Here is a 23,642-nt window from a genome sequence, read left to right as displayed (position 1 = left end):
CTGCGCACTCCAGCAGATCAAAGCAAGTTCGATATAATGCGTTAAGATTTTTTGGCTCCCGAGGACAGTGTTATAACGGGGTAGAGGTGTGTGTATATATAATAGCTGTTTCTTCTCCTCCAGGTGACATATTTACAGACTGTGGTTGCTACAGCTTTGATGAGATCAGCTAATAGGGTTGATGTTGGTAACTTGCCAAGCTCCAATCACAATGCCAGAATACAATTTCAGGGGGGACTGGGAAAGGCAAGATGTGAAAGCACTGTGTGTGCAAGAGAAAATCAATAATAGTACTTTGTAACCTGTGAGCAGAACCACTGAGTGTGTGAAAGTACTAATAAAAACCTTACTTTACTGCCCTTGACCTTTACTCCGTGCTCCAATAGATCATTCCACTTAACTCCGCATGCTTCTGCCTTCCCCACCAACACTCCTCCCACCAACCCTCCTGTTTACACACGCAGATTCCTGCAATCTACTCTATCATGGTTACCTCTGCTACTTGTGCAATGTAAAATAAGAGCCAAAAGGTATGCTGTCTAGACAAATTGGGCCAAAATTTAAGATTAGCCAAAAAAATAAAAATAAAAAAAAAAAGTTTAGCTGCAAGACTTGAGATCAATATAACTAGGGCCTTACCAAATTCATGGTCCATTTTGGTCAATTTCACGGTCATAGAATTTTAAAAACCGTAAATTTCATGATTTCAGCTATTTCAATCTGAAGTTTCATGGTGTTGTAATTGTAGGGGTCCTGACTCAATAGAGTTGGGAGGGGAGAGGGCAGGGTCGCAAGGTTATTGTAGTCGGGGCTGCAGTTCTGCTACCCTTACTTCTGCACTGCTGCTGGCAGTGGTGCTGCCTTCAGAGCTGGGCAGCTACAGAGCAACAGCTTTTGGCCAGGAGCCCAGCTCTGAAAGCAGAGCTGCTGCCAGCAGCAGCAGCACAGAAGGATGGCATGGTATAGTCTTGCCACCCTTCCTTCTGTGCTGCTGCTTGCACAGCTGGGCCCTCAGTCAGCAGCCACCACTCTCCTGCCCCCAGCTCTGAATGCAGCAGCACAGAAGTAAGGGTGGCATGGTATGGTAATAACACCCTTACTTCTGCGTGGCTGTTAGCGGGGCACTGCCTTTAGAGCTGTACACCCGGCCAACAGCCCCCCTTCTCCGCCGCCCAGCTCTGAAGCAGTGCAGAAGTAAGGCAGAAGAAGGTACAACGACTTTCTTGCAATATTGCTACTGCAACCCAGCAATATAACCCTGTGACCCCCACCCTGCAACTCCCTTTTGGCTCAGAAACCCCAGTTTGAGAAATGCTGGTCTCCCCCTTGAAATCTGTGGAGTATAGGGTAAAAGCACACAACAGACCAGATTGCACAGGGGGAGACCAGATTTCACAGTCTGTGACGTGTTTTTCATGGCCATTAATTTGATAAGGCCCTAAATATAAATACCTCAGGGGGAATTCTGCACTACTCCAAGCTGCCATTTAAAGATGATCAGGATGTCCCATTTAAGGCTCCCCCAGCAAGCGAAAGGAATCCTCACTGGAAGCCACTAGAGAAGCCTTCATAGATTCATGTCTTCAGTGGCGCAAATCAATGAACTTTAAGAAGCCCACAGACACCAGCAGAACTATTCATCTTGAGTTTTTCACTAATGGGGCTGGGGGTTATAGGAGGAGCAAAAAGTTTAGGACAGTCAAAAGAGGGATCTGGGAGGCAGGCAAAAGGGGTCGCCACATGAAAGGAAGGGAAGGATTCAAAAGAATGAGTGTGAAAGGGGCATAGTAGTAAAAGCTAATCAGAGAAACAGGAAAGGGTTAAACAACAAAACAGGAAAAAGCAGACTTAGTTTACATTCTAATATGAACAGAATTTTAAACAGTACCTGCCAAGCCACCTCCCAATCACTCTATTTACATTACATCCAGCCTTGCAAAAACGTCTATCCTTCCAACTCATGCCAGGACAAGATGCTGGGGAGGAGGGGAACTTTTACTGTCATCAAACTAAAGGGCAGGTGTGTCGTTTTTGTACCCGAAATGATGAATTTTCATAAAATTTTGCAAGGCTAGTTTCATTCCTTCCGCTTTTGTCTCTAGAGACAAAATTTGCTAGGGCAGGGACCTGTCTCTGGAGATATCCAGAACACCATGTATACTTTGGGCACTATATAAACGAAGACAATGGCTTTCTGGGCTGCCCTTGTTTCAAGGGAAATTTTGCCTGGGCTTGTGCCAGCAAGTTTGAGAGTCTCTTTGCTCTGTCTGGCTAGTGGCTACTCAGGGAAAGAGACCTTGAAGAAAAAGATTCCTCTCTGCAGGAGTCAACTTATTCCCAAACATAGCATCCAGCATCTTTCTACAGTCACTGAAGACAGGAAGGGACTCGAGGAAAGATTTTATGGGAGAGGACCTGTGAGAAATACAAGGCAAGGGAGAGAAATGTGGGGAAGGGAGGAGAACAAGAAATTGGGTGAAAGACTGAACAGAACGAAGAGCGAAAAATAAGAGGAAAACTTTAAGGTTAGAAATCTGGGGTTAAATTTTTGTGTTCTCACACTGTGTGTCAGCAAGGACTATCCAAAAAGAGAGAGGCAAGGGAGCATCCACTAAGCCTGTAGGCAAGGGAGTTAGTCTATACTCCACCTGAGTCTTGGGTGTGAAACATATGCTTCCATCAGCACACTCCTTCCCTACTTTTCCCCAAAAAAATCCCACCTCTGCTTTTGATAGGTTATATCTTTTTTGTGTATGTTCATGTAGCACCTCAAGTACTTGAATGGAGAAGCACATTATGTGGACAAGTTGTCTCCTTAGGGGAATGTCACCTTTTGCTAGGTTTCCCCCTCCCTGTTACTGCCCCTTCTCCCCAGTTCTTCCTTCCAGCTTCCAATATATACATCTATATCTATATATCTCAGAGCTGGAAGGGACCCCAAAAGGTCATCGAGTCCAGTCCCCTGCCTTCACTAGCAGGACCAAGTACTGATTTTGCCCCAGATTTCTAAGTGGCCCCCTCAAGGATTGAACTCATAACCCTGGGTTTAGCAGGGCAATGCTTGTGAGGTCTTCTCTCCCCATGTTATTTCTGCAGCGTATCCAACCCAGATGCTGAATGCCGATTGCCTACATGGGAACCGACTACAACAGTGCTAAACACCTAGATTCACTTTTTTAACACCAGTCTATTTACATTAGAAAAATCAGTGATGTGAGGGTACAGCGACTTTCCTTAAATGATGCTGCCGTTATATACTCTGGATTAGCACAGTCTCCCACAGCCCCTGGCACGAGACTGATTTGACACATTAGAACAGCTTCATATAGGCCAGCGATGCAGAGAAGGATGAGATCAATCATAATGGCTCCACATGAACTACAGATTAAAGCACCACACTGCTGTATATGAGCTATTCCCGTATAGGGGTGTGGAAAGGACAGGGCTACACCATATATACAGAGAAGCACCTTTGCGTTGAATTAGTCTGGGGTGTGTAACATTAGGGAGCAGGAAGTAAGATCAGTTTCACAGCTGGAATTAGAAAACAAGAAAAATCAGAGTACAAGAGCCTCCCCCACCCCACCTTCACGCCACCTCTAGCCCACACCTCATCCACACACTGTCTAACCCTTTAAAGAGTGTATTTTACAATAGAAGGCAAAATATCAACCCTGACAATAATACAAATACTTCACACTTACATCGCACCTCTCATTCAAAAATCTCAAAGCACCCGTAATCATTAAGTCTGTAAGGCACTATCCCTATTTTAAGGAAACGGAAACAGGTGAAGTGACTTGCCTAAGGTCAAGCAGAGCAAGGAGTAAAACCCAGGAGTCCTCACACACACACACTCCTCTAATCACTGGACAACCTTTCAGGCACACAGGTCACACTAGGGTTGCTAACCCTTCCAGGACAGTCCTGGAGACTCCAGGAATTAAAGTTTTTTTAAAAAAAAATTTAAAAGATGTCATCTGATTAAACCTGCAGGAATACATCCAACCAAAATTGGCAATCCTATGTTCTCAGATGGTGTCCACAGACCGCTGGCAGCCAGCAGGCAAGCTGGCAGGTTGCATGGTGCTGGCTGCTCCTTGTTTCCAGCTGCTTCTATAGGTGTCCAAGCTGCAAAGAGTTTTGGCACCTGCAAGAGGTGACATGGAGCCAGCCTCCACCAGGGATTAATGCTGCACAAGAGAAAAGGTGACAAAATCTCCAGAGGAACAGTCGGACGGGGCAGGCTAACCAGGAGGTGAAAAAGAAGCAGACGGCAGAGAAGCATAAAGGGGAGAAGGGTCAGAGACAGGAACATAAAGGGCAGGAGAGGGGGATGAAGTAATGAGAAAGCAGAAAAAGAACACACTATTTCTTCTGAAGGAAAAGAAACACTTACTGTATCAAGGAGAGCTTAATATACTCAGATACCTACCTAATAAACATTTTTCCTGCTAAGCAATTGCCACAGTTACTATAAGAATGGTGCATAATCGTAAATGGAATCATAATTAGGAGAGGAGATGCCCCATGGATTTATAGGGATGGGGGGAGGGAGAAGATGGCAAGGAAACCGATACGGTCCATGAGATATTTTATTAAAATGCAGTCCACAATGCAAATATGGGAGAAAAACTGCAGCAGACATGCAGCTAGGCGCTTCAGTGAGAGCCACAAACTGAAGTGTTAACAGCTTAGTTCTCAGAAGGGCCTGAAAAATGCAGTTGGCCACTCATCAGGAGCAAGGGCCACCAGCTTCTGCAGTACTTATGCTTTTACTTATTTTTTTTAAAAACTAAGCCTCTAACCCTTGTCAGTGCAAAATAAGAGCTTTCCAAACGTGAGCAATACATAACTGATGCAGGGATGTCTGCCTGAGTCTGCAATGACAGCTCCAGTACCACTGCCTCCACCATTAGGGAAAGGACAGAACATAGCTGTCACCATCATTGAAGAGGCAGAGGAAGACTGGCAGCTGCTGCTGCTGCTGAGAGTAAGGTGTTGCAGATGGCTGCCACTCTCACCCATTGAGCAGGGGGTCAATGAGAAGGGGTGCCAACACTTGAGGAAGGCTCTTCACATATGGGGTTTGTCTCCCTCAACCCTACAACACTACCCCATTACCCCAGCAGAGGGCTGCATGCCTCTGAAGCGGTGGGGTGATGGGGCGGGACAGAGATTCTTGTCTCTGGTCATCAGGCTGGCTGGGGACTCCTGCTGCTCCCCATTTTGGGCCAAGCTAGGACCCAACATTAGAAGGTGGCACAACTTCAGCCTCCGCCGAGGATCCTGCTTATTGGGGACCAGTTTAGATTGACTTATTGAGGGGATGTAGTTTCCAGACATTAATTGGTTAGGGGCCTAGCACTGGTCGAGTGCTTGGATAGCGTATATTTGCTGGAAGACAGCACTAAGTACAGGCATACCCATCTTCTGCGGGCTGAACTGTATTGAGACCAAGCGAGGAGGCACCAAACCTGTAAGAGACCAGACACGGATGTGGGGGTTGGAAGAGAAGGGACACTTTTGGTTTGGTGTATAGCCCTACTCCTTGGGCTAGCAGGTACTGGGTAACTTTTCCAAGACCTTTTCCTCAATTAACATTAGTGCCTGGGTCAAGCAGTATGGTTTTCCAAAGCAGGACATTTCCTGCAACAGAACAAGCTATTGACTCTTGCAGAATGAAGTGTACTAGCTTTTATCCAGGGTCCAGATTTACATTCTGTAGGGCCTTGAGCATTGGAGGGACGAGGAAGAGTCAGACCAGTTTCCTCCCCAGTCTGGTGATGCTACTGCATGGAAAGATCAAGACTTGTCCCAAGAACAAACTGTTCTCACACCCGACATCATTAGAATGAAGCCTGCCACACACAACAGCTCCAATCTTGCTCCACATATCTGTCCTCCAAGTTCTCTTTGTAACATATGTGCTGCCTTTAGTGATAAAGAGTTCACTTCTCTACCCTGACTGGAGTCTATTCTGCCCTGCATTTCAGAAGTTTTAACTTATACCCGACTGCAGAATCTCTATTGTTGGTGATATGAGAGACTGAAAAAGTATTGTGTGATTTTTCAAACCTCAAATAGAATTGAAAGCTCACTAGTTAGGTTTTTTTTGGTTTTTTTGGGGGGAGGGGGCAGGGGAGGGAATCACTTGGCTGGAGTTCGTTGCTCTGGAATGACTGAGAGAATAGATATTAATTCCTACAATTCATTTCTCTCATACCCAGAGTCTATTTCATGACCTTAAACACAAGCCTTTACCAGCAGACCCAGGTCTTTTAATGAGCCAACACCTAGTTGCTGAAAGTTCTTGAGACTCTACCTTTTACCCTCCCATCACTCTTCCCCCTTTTTGTTTAACCACCCAGCTTCTTTTATTTAGCATTCTATAACCTATCCAACACACCTCAGCAAGACTCCCCTACATCCTCTGCTGCCCTCCACTCTCCCACCTCCCCCCCAAGACAGTGGTGCACCTGGAAACATCACAGAAACACGAGCCACAGATTAGAATTGAAAAAAACTGAAGAAGGTATAGACAATGGAGTTCGAAAAGGAGGATTCAGAAAAACAGAACAGCCTCTGTTAAAGTGACTAAAGCTAAGATTACCAAACACTGATCAGTTCTTAAGTCATTTCATTGCCTCTAGGCAAGGAAGAGGAATCACAGTGACTTTTCCAATGTGCCGCAGTGCCAAGGTGCAATGTGGTAACTCATGTTGTGAAAGGGCTTTTATCATCATTTGGCTGAAACAGTATTTTCAATTTCTTTTGGATTATTACTGAAGTTATATTTTCATAACTAGAAAGGCAAAAATTCCTTTTATGTCATCGTGTTGTTCCAATTAAACCTTCTAATGACAAAAACTTGCTCACATCCATCATTCTGAAACATAGTCTCTGTGTACTGATGGAAATGGAGTGCTTGGTAAGGTTAGCGACAGGACAGAGAAAGAGAAACAAGGTGGGTCAGGTAATACCTTTTATTGGACCAACTTCTGCTGGAGAGAGAGAGAAGTTTTCAAGCTATATAGAGCTTGTCTTCAGGTTTGGGAAAGGTACTAAGAGTATCACACTAAATACAAGATCAAACAGATAGCACATATTCTAACTAAGTGACTATTCAAGGTAAAGTGACCTAGTTACACACTTATAGGACTAAAACAGGTGGTGTTGGGGTACAGTGTTGTACTAAGCCATAAATCCAGTGTCTTTATTAAGACCATGAATTTTAGTGTCTAGCAAAGTTATGAATTTAAGCTCCCTGGCTCCTCTTTTCAAAGTGTTGTGCAGGTTTCCTCTAAGGATAAGGACTGATAGGTCAGAAACAGAGTGATAGCTTTGTGAAAAAAAAAAGTGTTCATCCACAGGTGACAGAGTATTGTTGCCTTTTATCATTTTCCTGTTTGAGCTCATTTGAGAGTGTAGCCATTGTCTGATTTCACCCACATAGTTGTTGTTGGGGCATGCAGTGCACTGGATGAGGCACACCACATGTTGTGATGAGTATTTGTAGGACCCATGGATCTTGAAAGGTGTGTTGTAGGGGGTGTAGATCATTGTAGCAGTGGAAATATGTCTGCAGGTTCTGCATCTGTTGTTCTGGCGGGGCCTGGTGCCCCTTTGAGTTGGGCTGTCTTGGTCTGTGGGAAGTTTGCTTCCAACAATGAAGCGCTTGGAGAGGTTGGGGGGTTGTTTGAAGGCTAGAAGAAGGGGTTCAGGAAAGATTTTTAAGGATGAGGTCCCCATCAAATATGGGTTGTAGCTATTTGATGATACCCCATACAGGTTCCACTGTGGGGTGGCAGGTGACAACTATGGGTGTGCAGCTGGAGGGAGCGGGGAATTATTTTTGTATTGAAGCATGTTCTCTCAGGGTATTTGGGTGGCCTGTTCCATGATGTGGTCTACTTCTCGATGGGGTGTCTTTGTTTGTGAGAGCAGATTTGAGTGCGTTTTACAGTATATAACCTGGACTTTCTCCTTGGAGCATTTTCTGTGGTATGGTTGCCTGGCTACAGACAACCAATTTCTTGGTGTGTTGGGGGTTACTGGATCTATGCAGGTAGGTGGGTGATGCATGGGTTTTTTTGTATATAGTTGTCTATAGGGTTCCGTTGCTGAAACTAATTGTGATGTCCAGGAAGTTGATGCTACTGTGGGAAGCATTCCAGAGGGAGTTTAATGGATGTGGGTGGTTGTTGAAATTGTGGTGGAAACCCATGAAAGAGTTTAGGTTGCTTGTCCAGAGGATGAAAATATCAATGTATCTCAGGTACACCATTGGTTTGGGGTGCATTTGTCCAGAATATTTTCTTCGAGGTGGTTCTTGAAGAGGTTGGTATATTGGGGAGGCATGCTAGTATCCATGGCTATTCCCATAGTTTGGACAACGTGTTTGTTGTTGGATGTAAAATTCTTATGGGTGAGGATGAAATGGATGAGTTTGGCTATGTGTTTAGCATGGATATCTGAGAGTTGTCCATTGTCTTATATTTGAGGCAGGCAGCTATGCCATCATTATGAGGCATGTTGGTATATAGGGAAGTGACATTCATGGTGGTGGCAAGGCTGGTGTTCAGCGGGAAGTTGTTAATGTTGTAGAGTTTGTGGAGGAAGTCGGTTCTGTCCTTGAGGAATCTGGCCCTTTGTGGGGTGGGTGGTTTGTGAATGGTATCTCTCTACTGCTGCTAGGACCGCTACACAGTCACTGAAATCTAACCACCAGATATTGACCACACCAGTGGACAAAAAAGGACACCACTGTAGTCCTCAACCTTGATAACTACATTAATAGGCCAACCGACAACTCTCCACCACCTCCTGCTATGAGGAACTCAAAGAACACCCCACACCACAATTAACCCAGGAATTTATTGATATCATCAAATCCTTCCCCTAACAACTGCAAGAGAAACTCCACAAACTCATCCCCCATGAACTCACCCCAGAGACCTTCACATCTTCCCAAGACACACAAAAGAACTCAGGAATACCCATCATATCTGGCCATGGCACTCTTACTGAAGGAATACTGGGACTCAGAAACCATTCTCAACCATTCACTGCAGCTGCAAAATGAATTTTAGATTCTATGAATCAAACACCTAACATCTCCAAACATTTAACAAGAGACCTATGCCTCAAGAGCATTGTATGGACAAAGAGAGAGATAGAGAGAGAATGTCAATGTCAAAACAAACGTAACAAGTTTGTGCTAACAAAGGCATATTCAGCATTTTAAAAGCCAGGGGCAGTCATATGTATTGCAATTCATTCCAGACAATGACTCGAGGGCCTAAATGCCCTTGATGCCAACAGGCAAGTCAATCACTTCAAAACAGTTGTGTCTGGAAGGCTTTCCCCTTCCTCCCAGACAGCTTTCTGTATCAAGAAGTTATTGAGAAGGAGTTTGCAGATTAGAAATTACTTATCCAGCTAACATCACTCATTCAGGGTATAGCATGGTTCGTGTCATATCAATGCATCCAAGAGAGTTACACTTCATTAGCTTACTACTAGCTTTTGTCATCTATCTCCAGGGCAACTATTTATACAGATTCTGTGATTTATTCTGTACATGCAGGAGAGGAGGGCCAGGAAAATTCTCCCTCTACACCCATCCAAACATTCAGAAACTTTCCAGACATAGAATGAATTCTCTCCCTCCCAGAATACACAAGCTCTATATTCCCCACACATCCCTTCCATTATTATTTATTCAATCTTAAAATTTATATAATACATCTGTCAAAAGTGTTCTAGGTATATGAACAATTTACAATAAAATGTGATTTAATAAAGAAAGCTAACCTGACACAATGTCAACTAAATGTCCAACCTGCAAAAACCAAAGCCCTCTGCATTAAAAGCTTAGCAAATAAGTAGGCTATGCAACATGATTTTAAGTTCAACAAATTTCACAAAGACAAAGGGAGAAGGAGATTAGATTTCATAGAAGCCCTTTTACCCAAAATGTACGCAAGAAATGGTCAATTCAGGTACCTCTACTACCAAAGTATAACACAATGAGAGAGGCAGCTTCCAAGAGAAATAAGGACTCAGATCATAAAAAAGCACTATAGATACAAGGACTTCATCTGCCCTTGGAAACAAACTGGCAGCCGGTGCTGTTCACAGGGCACTAGTATAATACGTTCACTGAGGGCAGGTCTACACTTAAATCTCTGTAGCTGTGTTGCTGTAGCGCTTCACTGAAGACATGACTACACTGATGGGAGACAGGCGGTAGCTATGTTAAAGGGAGAAGCCCTCTCATCAACATAGGGCTGTCTACACTGCGGGTTAGGCTGGTCTAACTACATCCTTCAGGGTGTGGATTTTTCACACCACCAAGCAATGTAGTTATACCTGTAACCCCTCTGGAGTTTAGAAAGCATGGCCCCTTTAAATCTTTTTCCTAAGGGGTGAGGGGAAGCAGTAAGAGAAAGGAGGGAAACTCCAGGGTGTGGCTCTGGAGCTCCAGAGAGAAGGGCTGCAGCAAGCGGGTCCTCGCAAAGTGAAGCAGCAGAGAACCTGCCTGAAGCCTGGGAAGGACTGGATGGCTGACTGGGGACACCCCAGGACAGGAGCAGCACTGTGCCAGGGAGGAATCGCCTGAGAAGGACAGGCCCTTGATGTAAACTGGACCCAGTATCACGGCTGCCCAGAGCTGCATGAGGCTGTAAGTACTGGGATTTGTGACTCTGCATTGGGAACAAGGAGCGAGACTGCTAGCTAGTTAAGTGGGGAGGTGGTTGCTCTGTGGGGCTTTGCAGAGAGTAGCAGAAGAGGGCACCGGAGGGGTTTGTTGGAAAAAGTTTATTGGCACTAAAAACAACCAGGAGCACCCAAGACTCACTGCCAAATTGAAACTTTGATCAGGACTCCTGAACTCTGTGTGCAGACACATTGCTCAGTATCTGCCCTTTCAAACTGTGCTACCACTGGGCCTGTGGGGCCTTGGCTTGGATGCAGCCTTGTTTTACTGCTCCCCCTATATTTCCCCTTGTTGTTTTTCTCCTCTCATCCCTCTGTAAATAAATATCTCCCTTTCTTATATCTATTGTACTTTTCCTGTGGGTGTTCACTCTGGGGGGTTTAAAACAAATGCCCCTGGGGTAAAAGAAATTTTTCCTGTTGCATTCCTGCGTGCGCCTTCTCTTGGCCAGAGCTGCCTGCAGAGCGGACTCCATCTTGGCCGCAAGGGTGCTAAAGTTACATAGCCACGTAAGTTTGTAGTGTAGACCTTGCCTCTGAAAAGTTCTAAATAGGTACCCACAGCCTTTATTAGCTGAACCCCAAGCAGTATAAACCAATGCAGAGTGCACTGCAGTAATCCAGTCTGGAGGTGACGCAGGCACAAGTGACTGTGGCAAAATCAGTATCTAAGAGCAGTCACAGTTTTGTGGCCACTCACAAATGCAAAGAGCAAGCTCACAGACTCATCTGCTTCTGGACGTCTAGTTAGCAACAGTGACTGTCAAAATTCTTAGACTGCAAGCTTTGATAACAAGAAGTGGATGAATACCACCTCTGCTATTTTCTCTGGTTGCTTTCACTAACCAGAGAGAGCCCACTTATGTCCTGTCTAGATTTACTTTCAGCCACCTAGCTCTCCCCCAAGCCCCACTCTTAACCAAGCAATCCCAGCTAGCCAGCTCAGTTGAAACAGAAGAGTGCAGTGTCAAGAGCATACTGGTGCTATGCAAACCCAACAGTCTAAAGGAATGACAGAAAAGAAGCCTGCTCTATAGAAGGGCCTTTGAGGCAGATGAGCAACCATCCAATATTATCCTGCGAATCATCTTGGCATTATCATTGTTTGTTATATTGCAGCATGCTATTTACAATGATCTGAAGCAGAGGTTCTCAAACTGTGGCCCACGAGCTCCATTCAGGTGGTCTGTGGATAGATCACTCTAAGGTGCATGCCTGGGCAGCCACACATGAGAGAATGAAGGGCCACCCACCTAATTAGCAGCTCCACTAATTAGGTGACTGGACCCTGGCGAAGACGCACATGTGAGGTGGTGGCCTTGGGGGAGGTGGTAGGGGGCAGCTGGGTGAGAAGAGGGGGTGAGGGGGAATTTGGGACGTGCAGGGCTGCAGTGGCTGGAGAAAAAGGCAACCTTCCCCATTTCCAGGGCTGTGGCTGCCAGGGAAAGATGGCCCCCCTTCCCGACCTCAGCTCTATGGCTGCTGTGGTGGGGGAGAGGTCCCCGTCCTTCCCAGCCCCAACTCGGGGACTGCCACGGCAGGGGAGACCCCCATCCTTCCCAGCAGGGGCAGCTCTAGGTATTTTGCTGCCTCAAGCACAGCAGGCAGGCTGCCTTCGGTGGCTTGCCTGTGGGAGGTCCCCGGTCCCACGGATTTGGTGGACCAGCGGACCCTCCGCAGGCATGCCGCGAAAGGCAACCTGCCTGCCGCCCTTGCAGCGACCGGCCGAGTGCCCTCCCCCCATGGCTTGCCGCCCCCGGCACGCACTTGGCGTGCTTGTGCCTGGAGCCGTCCCTGCTTCCCAGTCCCAGATCGGGAGCTCCCACAGCGGGGGAGAAAGGGCATGTCCATCACATTAGAAAGGCAAGACTACTGATATTAAAATATGAGTGGTGTGCTTTTATTTGTAGAACAAAAAAAATATTAATTTTTTCTATACAGCGCTTTTATTCAATTGAACAATAGTTAGCTAATGGTACAAACAACATTTGGGAAGATCATTAAGTAGTCTGAGACCCTCAGCAATTTTCAAGTAGTCCATGAAAAAAAAAAAAGTTTGAGAACCACTGATCTGAAGTTTCAGGACCTTTCTGTGGCTCCACTCCCCTCTAAGAATCAAAAATCACCCCTTACTATGTATGAATGAAGAGAAGGAAGATATGTATATATACATATCCAGATGCATGAAGGGATACGTACACATCTAATGTTTACAGCTCTCTGTGCAATTTACAGCTCTTTGTGCTCACTCACAGGTGGCATTGTTGATTCTGCAGAAAGTCAAACGTAAGTAAGAAAAAAAAAATACCTATTCATAGACCACTGAGAATGAGTTTTGCATTCTGTAGACCCCTATTGTATTATGTTTCCTATATATTTATGTCTATAATATAATAGTATCAGATTTTGCATTCCTGGAAGAGCAGGTAAATCTCATAACTACATACAAGATTAGTACTGCCTGGCAGAGGTATTAATAATCTTATTACTGCATGGGGATTATTTACAATACTTGCTCTGGTCCCCCATTTTATACTCAATGCGATGAAGTGCCACATGCTTAAAGCCTTGAAACTGAAATACTGCAGTAAAAGAAAAAAGCAGCAACTATCTCAGAGCGTGACACCCACATGCCAGCTGTGGGTTTTCAATCCTTTGTTCTGTGGAGTTATTCCGAATTTGTTAATATAAAATAGCAAATCAAGTACAAACTAGTTAAGTTGTCTTCAGCTTTTATCATAATCACCTCTCTTTTTACATTCTAATGGGTTTACAAATAGTAGAGCAATATGAACTACACTCCTTTTTAGTGAACCTATCACCATAGTATCAGCACTATATATTATAGCACTAAAAAACAAAACAAAACAAAACATCACTCTGAATCCTTATTTGGAAAGCCAGTCAGAAGAGTTAGGTTATAAAACAAGATAAGGCTTTTGACCCCTCACCCTCCTCCTTAGCAAGGCAAATCAAGTCTCTAGCTTTCAGAAACACTGCCCTAAAGAATTTTTGAGTAGCCTAGGGCTTTCAGACAGAGCAGAAGGCTTCAAGGCACTGTCAGATCAGGTGGTGTTAAAAAACACCAGTTCAGCAAACATCATGCAAACAGTTTAAAGAATCTGAGAACCTAAACTCTAGTGATGCATGCCAAAATGGAACCAGCCAATTCCCCCGTCTAACTTTTTTTTTTTTTTTTAAGGAACATCTTACACGTATGCCTCTACTTGCACACAGAAAGATACCAAAATGCTTTACAAAACTAGACATGCATATAGGATTCTGATGCATACCACTGAAAAATAGCCCTTCTGAGATAGAAGGCAGCAGCTGTTTGATACCTTGGCAGCTTTTCCACACAACACTGATAGAAAACTAAGAACATTGGATCCAGTTTTAATTGGATAAGCATAAAACATAATTCATGTTAACAGAAAGTAATTACCAAGCTGGAATTTGGCCAGGGCACTGAAGAGAACACTGAAACTCATACATGAGAAGAGTTGTCAAGATCTGTGTTTTATATATGATCTGAAAGACAGCTCCTCCAGCAACACAACGCCCCCTACTGCTATCCTGGGGTATCAGTTTAGTATCAACTTTGAAGAAAGAATAGACAGGCACCCATTCACTCCTTATTAGGAAAAGGTTATCAAGAACAATATTGTTCTTAATCCAAGCGAATTTAGTATTCAGGCATGTAAAGGTAACTCAATAAGCAGTTTCAATTCATCCATGTTGACTATCAGAATACAATAGATTCAGTTTGTAAATTATACAGCAGAGTAATCCAGGACAACCTTGGTTTCTAAGTGTTTTTCCAGAGAGTGAGGAGGAGAAACAACCATTGTTTTTCAAAGTTTGAACTCTATCCAAAAAACAGTCCAAAGGTTCATCTCTCTCTCTTCTGGCAAAGGGAAGATAGCGTGAGAAACATGAAATCAGAGATGTGCTTGACTTGCACAGCCGTGCTTCTACAAGTGTTGTTTCGAAGCTATCCTGCACTTGCTTCGCCAGTTCTTATGACTAGACACAAAAGATGCTGCCAGCTCTGCTTCTTTTCCCTTAATAGCTTAGAAATTAACTGAAAATCCTCACTTCCATAAGAGCAAAGGAAGCTTCCACCATTGCAAAATATCTCCATTCACACATTTTTCTAGTGTGGAAACAGAGTCTGTGTTTTCACAAAGATATCAGTTTACTCAAAATGCATTTTGGTAACACTAGGTTAGATATATGGGCCATCACAAAGACACATGGGATGTTGCAACTAACTTGTATTCAGCCATTCCTGAAATTGTAAAAAGAGGTCTTGCGTGCTACAGCATCTCTCTGCCAGAAAGATCCCAAAGCACTTTACAAGACTATGTACATTCATCCACTGAGTTGAGACAGTCACTTGTGGGATGGAACACAACAGCTGTTCAACTGCACACACCACTTCTACAAGACACTTCTAAGGCAGGAACTGAAGAACACTGTACCCAACTGGAGTGGTAGGAGGAATTCAGGAGGACAGAGTATACTTACACAAGTTGAAGTTTAACCAGGAAACCACCTCTACTCTTGTAAAAATAGAGATTACATTAAATTAATAAGAACCATAGGTGAGGAGGACTTTGGTTTTATGTTTTTTACATCCAGCAACACAGCCAAGGCATCCCTTCTGTACCTACTAGGAGAAGTAAGTGCCACCTTACTGATTCACCAAAACTTAAGTTTCCATGAAGGTATCTCAGTCCAGTATTGACCAGGCTCAAATCAGCTTGTGAAATCTGACTAGCAAAGTTCAGAGCCAGAAATGGTACAGCTGTAGGCACAACAGAGAAGCACCATTCATTGTTTCCCTTCTCATGCACAGTTTGCAAGTTCTGAATGGATCCCAGTACACAGGCATCAGGGAACACCTTCCTGTTGTGTATTTGTACAATGCCTAACCCCATGGGGTCCTCACCCACAACAAGGATTCCTAGGTGCTATGGTAATATGAGTAAATAATATAATGAATCTGTTCAATGTTGAAAAGGCCTTAGGTATTTTTCTCCTTCCAATTCCAGCAATAGCAGTTGCTTCTGCATTTCTTTTGGAAGAGCACAGGGTATTATCTGACACTTGGAATCTCTCCGGAAACTGAATGGGTGTGATACAGTCATATTCCATACAAAATGCATTACCAGAAAGAGAAATGATGGGTCAAACTTTTAATAGACTATTGATATAGATAGGCAGTCACTTACCCAGCAATAGAAGAGATGTCAGCTCTTGCAGAGGGCACCTCATCTTTGTAAGAGAGTGAAGATAAAGGGGCAGCTCTCCTTCCCTTCCTCCCTCACCTATTCTTTTATCTTCAGCTGTCAGACACCAAGTGGCTTATATTTCCAGAAAAATATTTTGTTGGGAGTGGAAGTACAGAGTAGAGGGGAAGGGGAGGGGAGAGGAGGTGGAGTGGGGGAAGAAGGGAAAAATAAAGTGAGGGAAGGGCTTAGTGGGAGGTGTGAAAACGTCCTCAAATGCTAAATTATGTTCCCAAATTGATCCTACTGCCTTTCCAGATCCTGACACACACTGTGTCTCAATGTCTACTTTGATTTTTTTTTTTCCAGATCCAGTTTCAACAGTGGCTGTGTGTCCTTCCTTTTAGATTAGTGCTCCAGGGAAGAGGAGAGAAAAGAGTAAGAGAAATCCTTTCATCTGCTCAGTCTGGTAATGCTCGATCCTCCTCCCAGCGAAAATGTGCCTCCCAAAATAGTTCCCAAGAGTCAGTTAGCGGCCCCGCAGCTGACGATACAATGGGGGTTCAAAACCTCTGGCGCCCAACCTCTGGCGCCCAAGCTTGGCTGCTACATTACAAGAGAGCGTCAGAGTCGGTGTCTTTGCTTGTCCAGCTGTTTTCTTCTTTGGGAAGGGATGAGCATGAGCGGTGTCCCGATCTCCTCCACCCGCCGGCTGGGCTGGGCTCTGCCTGACGGTGCGCCGCTTCTGACAGTGCAACCGGAGCCGGGATCCTACCCCTTCTGCAGCTGCTCCCGCTCCGCCTGGGCTCGGCTCCTCGTTCAGCTCCTCGCTGCTTTCTGCGCCCCCTGAGAGCAAAGTTACCAAGGCGTGAGAGGCGGCCTCCTGCTCCCCTCGCCCCACAGCCCAGCCGGGCGCCTGCGGAGGGCAGCGCTCCGGCGAACCGAGCCCCGGGGCTGGGCAGACGCGATGCCCGCGCCGCGAGCCCAGCCCGCTATTGTCTCACCCTGGCGGCTGTCCGGGTCTCCAGCCGGGCTAATGCAGCTGGAGAAGGCGCCTCAGACGGGGCGCTCTGAGGGGTGGCCCCTGGCTAAAGGGGGCGAGCAGCAGCAGTCAGCCCCTGCCGGCTCCGCTGCCCCGGAGCGGGCTGCAGCAGCGGGAGAGCCGAGCGGCCCGTCACCCGCGGGGGAGGGTCCAGGCGAGCGTTCCCCCTGCTCTGGCAGAGCCTGCAGCCGGCGCACGCCGCACCCCGGGCACCGCCACACACAGTAGCCCGGCTCCAGCCGCGCACGGTGCCTCCCCGCCCCGGCTCCAGGTGTCTGGGTTCCCTGGGCACATCGGTCCCAGGAGCCCCAGTTGCCCGCTCGCTCACCCGCCCTGGTCCCCGTGGGCGCTGCTCTGCCCCCGGGTAACCTACCTGCCCCGCGCCCTCCAGCCGGCAGCGCCTGCCTTCCATTCTCCGCTCAAAAAGCTAGGGGGAGGCAGGCGCTTCCTCTGCGCCGGGAAACTCCGCCCTGCGCTCCGCCCTCTGCCCCCTGGGCCTCCCGCTCCCCGCCTGCCCCGCCTAGTCCCTCCGCTCCCTTCCTCACCTCTACCCGCCGCAAGCTGGCCTCAAGGCCCCGCCCGGGGACGCGCCTGCTCCCGGGGAAGCAGGAAGGGATGGTGTTCCCCCTCCAACAAGGAGGGAGGAAGGGAGGCTGCAAAGGGTTAAACTGGACACAACAGCATTTGCTTTTTGAACCGGGAGCCAGCTAAGATGACCAGCTGTCCTGATTTTATATGTACAGTCCTGCTATTTGGAGCTTTTTGTTATAGAGACATCTAGTTTCCCCTACCCCGTCTTCATTTTTCACACTTGCTGTTTGGTCACTTTAGAGCCGGCTCATATTACAACCAGGCTGAGATACTCTGGTTCCAGTTCCTAAGGCTGTAGCTCAAGCTCCGTGCTCGGGAGAGCTAGCGAAGCTTCCGCCTCCTAAGGCTCCTTTAAATCCTTATTGCTTATTCGTTACTCATGCAAGCAGGGGCGCAGGAACAGTTTGTATAATGGGAGTGCTCAGAGCCATTGAACAAAACTGTAAATCCTGTATCCATGGAAATCACTTCAAGTTGGGGGCGGCAGCACCTGTGCATGCATGTCATGGTTGTATGTACAATCAGGGCTGCCACTTTTTGTCTTGGTTGGACAAAGGCAGGCCTTGCTCTGTCCCCTGTGATGTTTATTGTTACGGGAGCATGGCCCTGTGGCATATTGGTGCCTGGCAATTTGGCATCATGACAGCTTGGATGGGAAGTGATTTGGATACTTGTTATTAAGGCCAAATTGCCAGATATGTGTCTTCCCAGGCTACACAGACTAGATGATCAGGATGATTCCTTCTGGTCTTAAAGTCTATGAATCTATAAATTTAGGGATCAAGAGGTTGATTGTATCAAGCTGTCTCCAATGAGGCAGGATTAACTTTTTGTGGGCCCAGCACCAAACATATTTGTGGGCCCCCATTGGGGAAATAGGGCATGAGATGGGGCATGGTCCGCAGAGCAAGGGGCCAGTTGGGGGCAATGAGGTGCAGTGCAGCTGGAGTTGCCCTGCTCAGCACAGCACAAGGGCACTGTTTACAAACCCACAACTGCTAGGCACACACTGGGAAGTGGGGGCCCGGCATGCGGCCAGTATGTCCCTTGGCCTGCGCCACTTCCAGCAGCTCCCATTGGCCTGGAACAGTGAACCGAAGCCACTGAGAGATGTAATCAGCCGAACCTGAGGACGTGGCAGGTACACAAACCGGCCTGACCCCACAGGGCTTTCCCTGCACAAGCGACAGAACAAGTTTGGGAACCACTGTATTAGATCATGCTGCTATGCAACTTGATAGGTTTGGGAGTATTCTCATTATGTACAGGTACCATATTGATATACACCAGAAAGGGCAGACTCCATGTTTTTTGCCGCCCCAAGCAAAATAATTTCCCTGCCCCCACCCAGCCCCTGAGCCCCACCCCATTCCAGCGCCTTCCCCAAATCCCTTGCCCCGCCTCCTACCCGGGTGCGCTGCATTTCCCCTCCTACCCCTTCCTCCCAGGCAAGCTTGGGAAAGAGAGGGGAAAAGTGGAGCGGCAGCACACGCGGGGTAGAAGGTGGAGGTGAGCTGAGGGGGGAGCGGTTCCTCTGTCCCCCCAGGGTTACTTCCTGCAGCCCTCCCTGCACCCCTCGCCACCGCAGCTCACTTCCACTCCACCTGCTCCCCTGAGCGCACCGCTGCTGCTCTGCTTCTCCCCTCTCCCTCCCAGGCTTGCTGCAAAACAGCTGATTCGTGTGGCAAGCCTGGGAGGGAGGGGGGAGAAGCAGAGCGGCAGTGTGCTTGGGGGAGCAGGCGGCAGTGGAGCAGAGGTGACCTAGGGAGGGGAACAGTTCCTCTGCCCCCTCCCCCAGGGTTACTTCCTGCGACCCTCCCCGCGCTGCCCACCACCGTAGCTCACCTCCGCTCAGGGCTGGCTCCCAGCTTTTTGGGCCCCAAGCAAAAAAAAAAAAAAAAAAAAGAAGCCGGAGTGCCGCCCCTTGGAAAGTGCTGCCCCAAGCACATGCTTGGACCACTGGTGCCTAGAGCCGGCCCTGACACCAGATGAAGTCTAAAGAAGCATAAAATTGTGTGCACTGTAAAATACCAGAGATTCACTGAGCTTTCACATCCTCCTTTTCTCAAAGCTGTTTCAAGGTATTACATTAATGCATAGTTACAATAGTATACATAAAGGGACCATGCAAATGACATTACAGCATTATAAGATTAATCCTATTTTAGTCAAATTAGATTATAATAAGCACTGTGTGCTAAAGACTATTAATGGGAACCTATGTTTCAAAAGTTTCATCATCTCTGTGCTTGGTTCTCCTCCTTGACCCCAATAATAAAAATAGCTTCACATTCATAATAGCTCTTTTCTCTTTCAGATCGCTTTACTGAAATTTAAAAAATGTAAAAAATAATAATAAAAAATATTAATAATAAATATTCTGTGAGGAGAGCAAGAGTATTATCTCCATTTCATAAATGGGGAAACTGAGGCCAAGAATGGTCAATTGACTTCCCCAAAGCTGTAGAGAGATTTGATGTCACAGCTAGATTACGGGGGTCATGGATCAGCATTCACGGTGCACTCCCCGTCAGTACTTGGCCTGGGCTGGAGAAGCTAATGATCCAATCAGCAGACTAAATTTGATGATGAATCTTGGTCATCTGCCTGAGGCCTGTTGTGCATATACTAAGAAGCAGCAGCTAGATTACAACCCAATGATTCCTACTGCTCCATTCTGGGCTGTGACAACTAGGCCACATCTCTGCCTACGGAAATATATTTGTAGGCATGGTTTATTCACATAACTTACATGATGACTTAAATAAATACATAGATAGGCAAAATATCCTCAAGCCCCAGGCCAGCGCAATGTGCCAGGACAGCACTGGGCTGTGTGGAGCTCTGCACAGATCCACATATCCATATTCGCTTATCTCTTCTTCAGGAATTGCCAGACCACTTTGTTCATACCACCTGGTTGCATGGTTTGGTTGTGGGGTTGCCATATTAGCTGGAGGCTGCTGCCCACAAGGTGGGGATTCTCTCTGCCACTGCTGGTGCACTGCTCAGAACTGCTTTTTATTTTGCTCACCAGATCCTCCAGCATGTCTACATCCCTGCCTCAGCAGGCAGAAGTGAGACAGTGCTGGTGGACTCCTGGCATGAGGGAGGGAATGATCCAGCTTCCTGCAGTCCCCTGAAAAGCAACTGTGGCACTGAATCAGCTATTCCAACCAATTCCCATGTCTTCCCTAATGAACGGGATTGTACCTGTGAGACAATTCAGCAGAGTTCAGCATCAGGCTCCCCCCAAGTCTTTGTGCAGGAAAAGGAAGTGAGACAAAGCAGTTGCTGCTTGGATTAGGACAATTAGCAGTGGCTCTGTTACCAGGGATCCCTCGAAAGAGTGGCTATGTTTAAACAAAACACCTTCCACTGGTTTTCCCTGAAACAGCATCCTTTGACTGAGGAAAGCAGAGCTAAGTGACACACAAATTCAGTGATGTATGCAGTGTAGTTGTAGCTGCGTCGCTCCTAGAATGTTAGCGAGACACCCACCATGTCCCAGAACTCCCGCTCAGATAGGAACCTATTCCCACCCTTAGAAAGATCTGCCACTTTGCTGAGGCACAGAGAGTTATACAATGAGGTCAGGAGATCCTCTCTTGTGTGCACATGGTGGATCTCAGCTCTGATATTCTACTCTTCCTACACACACAGGCCTCCTGTATTCCACCAGGGCTGGCTCCAGGCACCAGCTCAGCAAGCAGGTGCTTGGGGTGGACAAGGGCAAGGGACGGCATGTCGGGATCTTTGGGGGAAATTCAGCAGCCGGTCCCTTGGTCCCTCTTGGAAGGAAGGACCTGTGGCCAAATTGCCACTGAAGAGGAAAGCGGTGCGATGGAACTGCTGCCGGTCGCAGCTTTTTTTTTTTTTTCCACTGCTTGGAGCGGCAAAAACCCTGGAGCCAGCCCTATGTTCCACAAATGGAGAGAAAAAAGAATGTCAGACTGGTATCTAACCCTGAGAGAAGATGTCTGAATGCATCTCGTCTATGTTCTGGCATAATAATTACATTACTTAGCCATTTCATCTTCAAAGTGCTTTACAAACCTTGAATCCAATTATCATCAATTACTCTGTTGCTGTACTTGTTACAGAATGGAGAGGGAGCAAAGGTGGCCTTAAACCAGCTCTGTGGTCCATATATCCTGGGGCAGGCAAGGTCCTGCCCAGCCCTGGTGTAAATTAGAATAGTCTTGAGGCTGCTCAAACTTACACATCACTTCCCTTTATAGAGGGAGAGAAGCACAGAATGGCCATAGCACAATGCATAGTCATAAAGCCCTTACACTACTTCCACCCCTTTAAGTCACCAAAGTTGCAGAGGCAGATAAGATGGTACTTGTGCGTAGCTCAGATTGCACTTTCGATTCCTTAAGCATGGAAGGAATTAGAATAACACAAAGGTTTATTTACTACAATTTTTAAAGTGCTAACCCAGTAGGATCCAGGGTTTGAGTGGACTAATCTGCCAGGGAGATGAGATAGATAGATAGATACTCTCCCTCCTTACTGCCAAGGTGATGTGTCTTGGTCCTGTGGATAAACAGAGGGTTTAGCTTTCCAGAACAACTTCTTACCTGCATGCAACTTAATGGAGAAAAGAATATATATACATTTGGTTATACAGATAGGACTTTTGTCTGCATCTTGTTGTGTGTGTATGTTTCTTAGCAGACCTGCCTGTTTCACTATCCTGAGATCAGCACTGGCATGCTTAAACAGGCTACTGATGGATCATCCTGATGAAAAACGGCAGAATTTGAGATAACTCTGCACTAATCTGGAATACCTGGCTGCAGCACTGATGCACAAAACCTGTTGCCTCCTTTGAGAGAACACAGAAGCAGAAGAGTCAGAAACAATGAGTCACTTACTGAGTAGCAGAAAAAGCCAGTGCCTGTCTGGCTCACACCTTTAAACAGCTGTTCGGATGGTTGTGCTGCGTGCTCAGATTTTATGTGAGAAGAGCAAAAACAAAACCTTCACTACCTGGCAAATGTCTGTTTAAATTTCATCAGACTCCTTTCAGCATTAGATAGCAAGACAGAAGTGAAAGATGAAACAGTGAGAGAAAAAGCATAACCCAAATGCATCTATGGCCTGGTCTACACTACGCGTTTATACCAAATTTAGCAGAGTTAAACTGATTTAACCCTGCACCCGTCCACGCAACGAAGCCCTTTATATCGATATAAAGGGCTGTTAAAACCAATTTTTGTACTCATCTCCGATGAGGGGAGTAGCACTCAAATCAGTATTGCCATGTCGGATTAGGGTTAGTGTGGCTGCAATTCGACGGTATTGGCCTCCGGGCGGTATCCCACAGCGCACCATTGTGACCACTCTGGAAAGCCATCTGAACTTGGCTGCACTGACCAGGTAGACAGGAAAAGCCCCGCTAACTTTTGAATTTCATTTCCTGTTTAGCCAGCGTGGAGCGCTCACCAGCACAGGTGACCACGCAGAACTCATCAGCACAGGTAACAATGCAGTCTCCTGAGAATCGAAAAAGAGCTCCAGCATGGGCTGCATGGGAGGTACTGGATCTGATCGCTGTATGGGGAGAGGATTCTGTGCTAACAAAAAACGAAATGAAAAAACATTTGAAAAAATTTCCAAGGCCATGATGCAGGGAGACCACGCCAAGGACTCAGTACAGTGCCGTGTGAAAGTTAAGGAGCTCAGACAAGCCTACCAGAAAACCAAAGAAGCAAACGGAAGATCCGGGGCAGGGCCAAAAACATGCCGCTTCTACGCTGAGCTGCATGTAATTCTCCCGGGGGGGGCCGCCACCACTACCCCACCCTTGTCTGTGGATTCTGAGGTGAGGGTGGTAATCTCAGCCAAGGCTGAGGATTCAGCAGATGGGGAAGATGAGGAGGAGGAAGAAGAGGACGAGCTTGCAGACAGCACACAGCACTCCATTCTCCCCAACAGTCAGGAGCTTTTTCTCACCCAGATGGAATTACCCTCCCAGCCCTCCCAAGCCAGTAGCCCAGACAATGAAGCCATGGAAGCGACCTCTGGTGAGTGTACCTTTGTAA

The 23,642-nt window shown here is 46.6% G+C and overlaps 1 protein-coding gene across 2 annotated transcripts in view; it reads right to left on the bottom strand.

Annotated features, from left to right (window-relative positions):
* The window catches only part of IGSF3 (immunoglobulin superfamily member 3), a 159,466-nt gene extending 142,933 nt beyond the window's left edge, over positions 1–16,533 (bottom strand). For both annotated transcript variants that reach the window (XM_032804829.2, XM_032804830.2), the window contains exon 1: positions 15,960–16,533. In XM_032804829.2, the coding sequence (XP_032660720.1) occupies positions 15,960–16,002 (43 nt within the window). In that variant the 5' untranslated portion in view covers positions 16,003–16,533. The remainder of the gene's footprint in view (positions 1–15,959) is intronic.
* Positions 16,534–23,642: the final 7,109 nt, after the last annotated feature.

This window comes from Chelonoidis abingdonii, chromosome 1, assembly GCF_003597395.2.
Source record: "Chelonoidis abingdonii isolate Lonesome George chromosome 1, CheloAbing_2.0, whole genome shotgun sequence".
Taxonomy (NCBI): domain Eukaryota; kingdom Metazoa; phylum Chordata; order Testudines; family Testudinidae; genus Chelonoidis; species Chelonoidis abingdonii.
The sequence above is the reverse complement of the archived record's forward strand: the minus strand, read 5'-3'. Positions and strand labels throughout refer to the sequence as shown.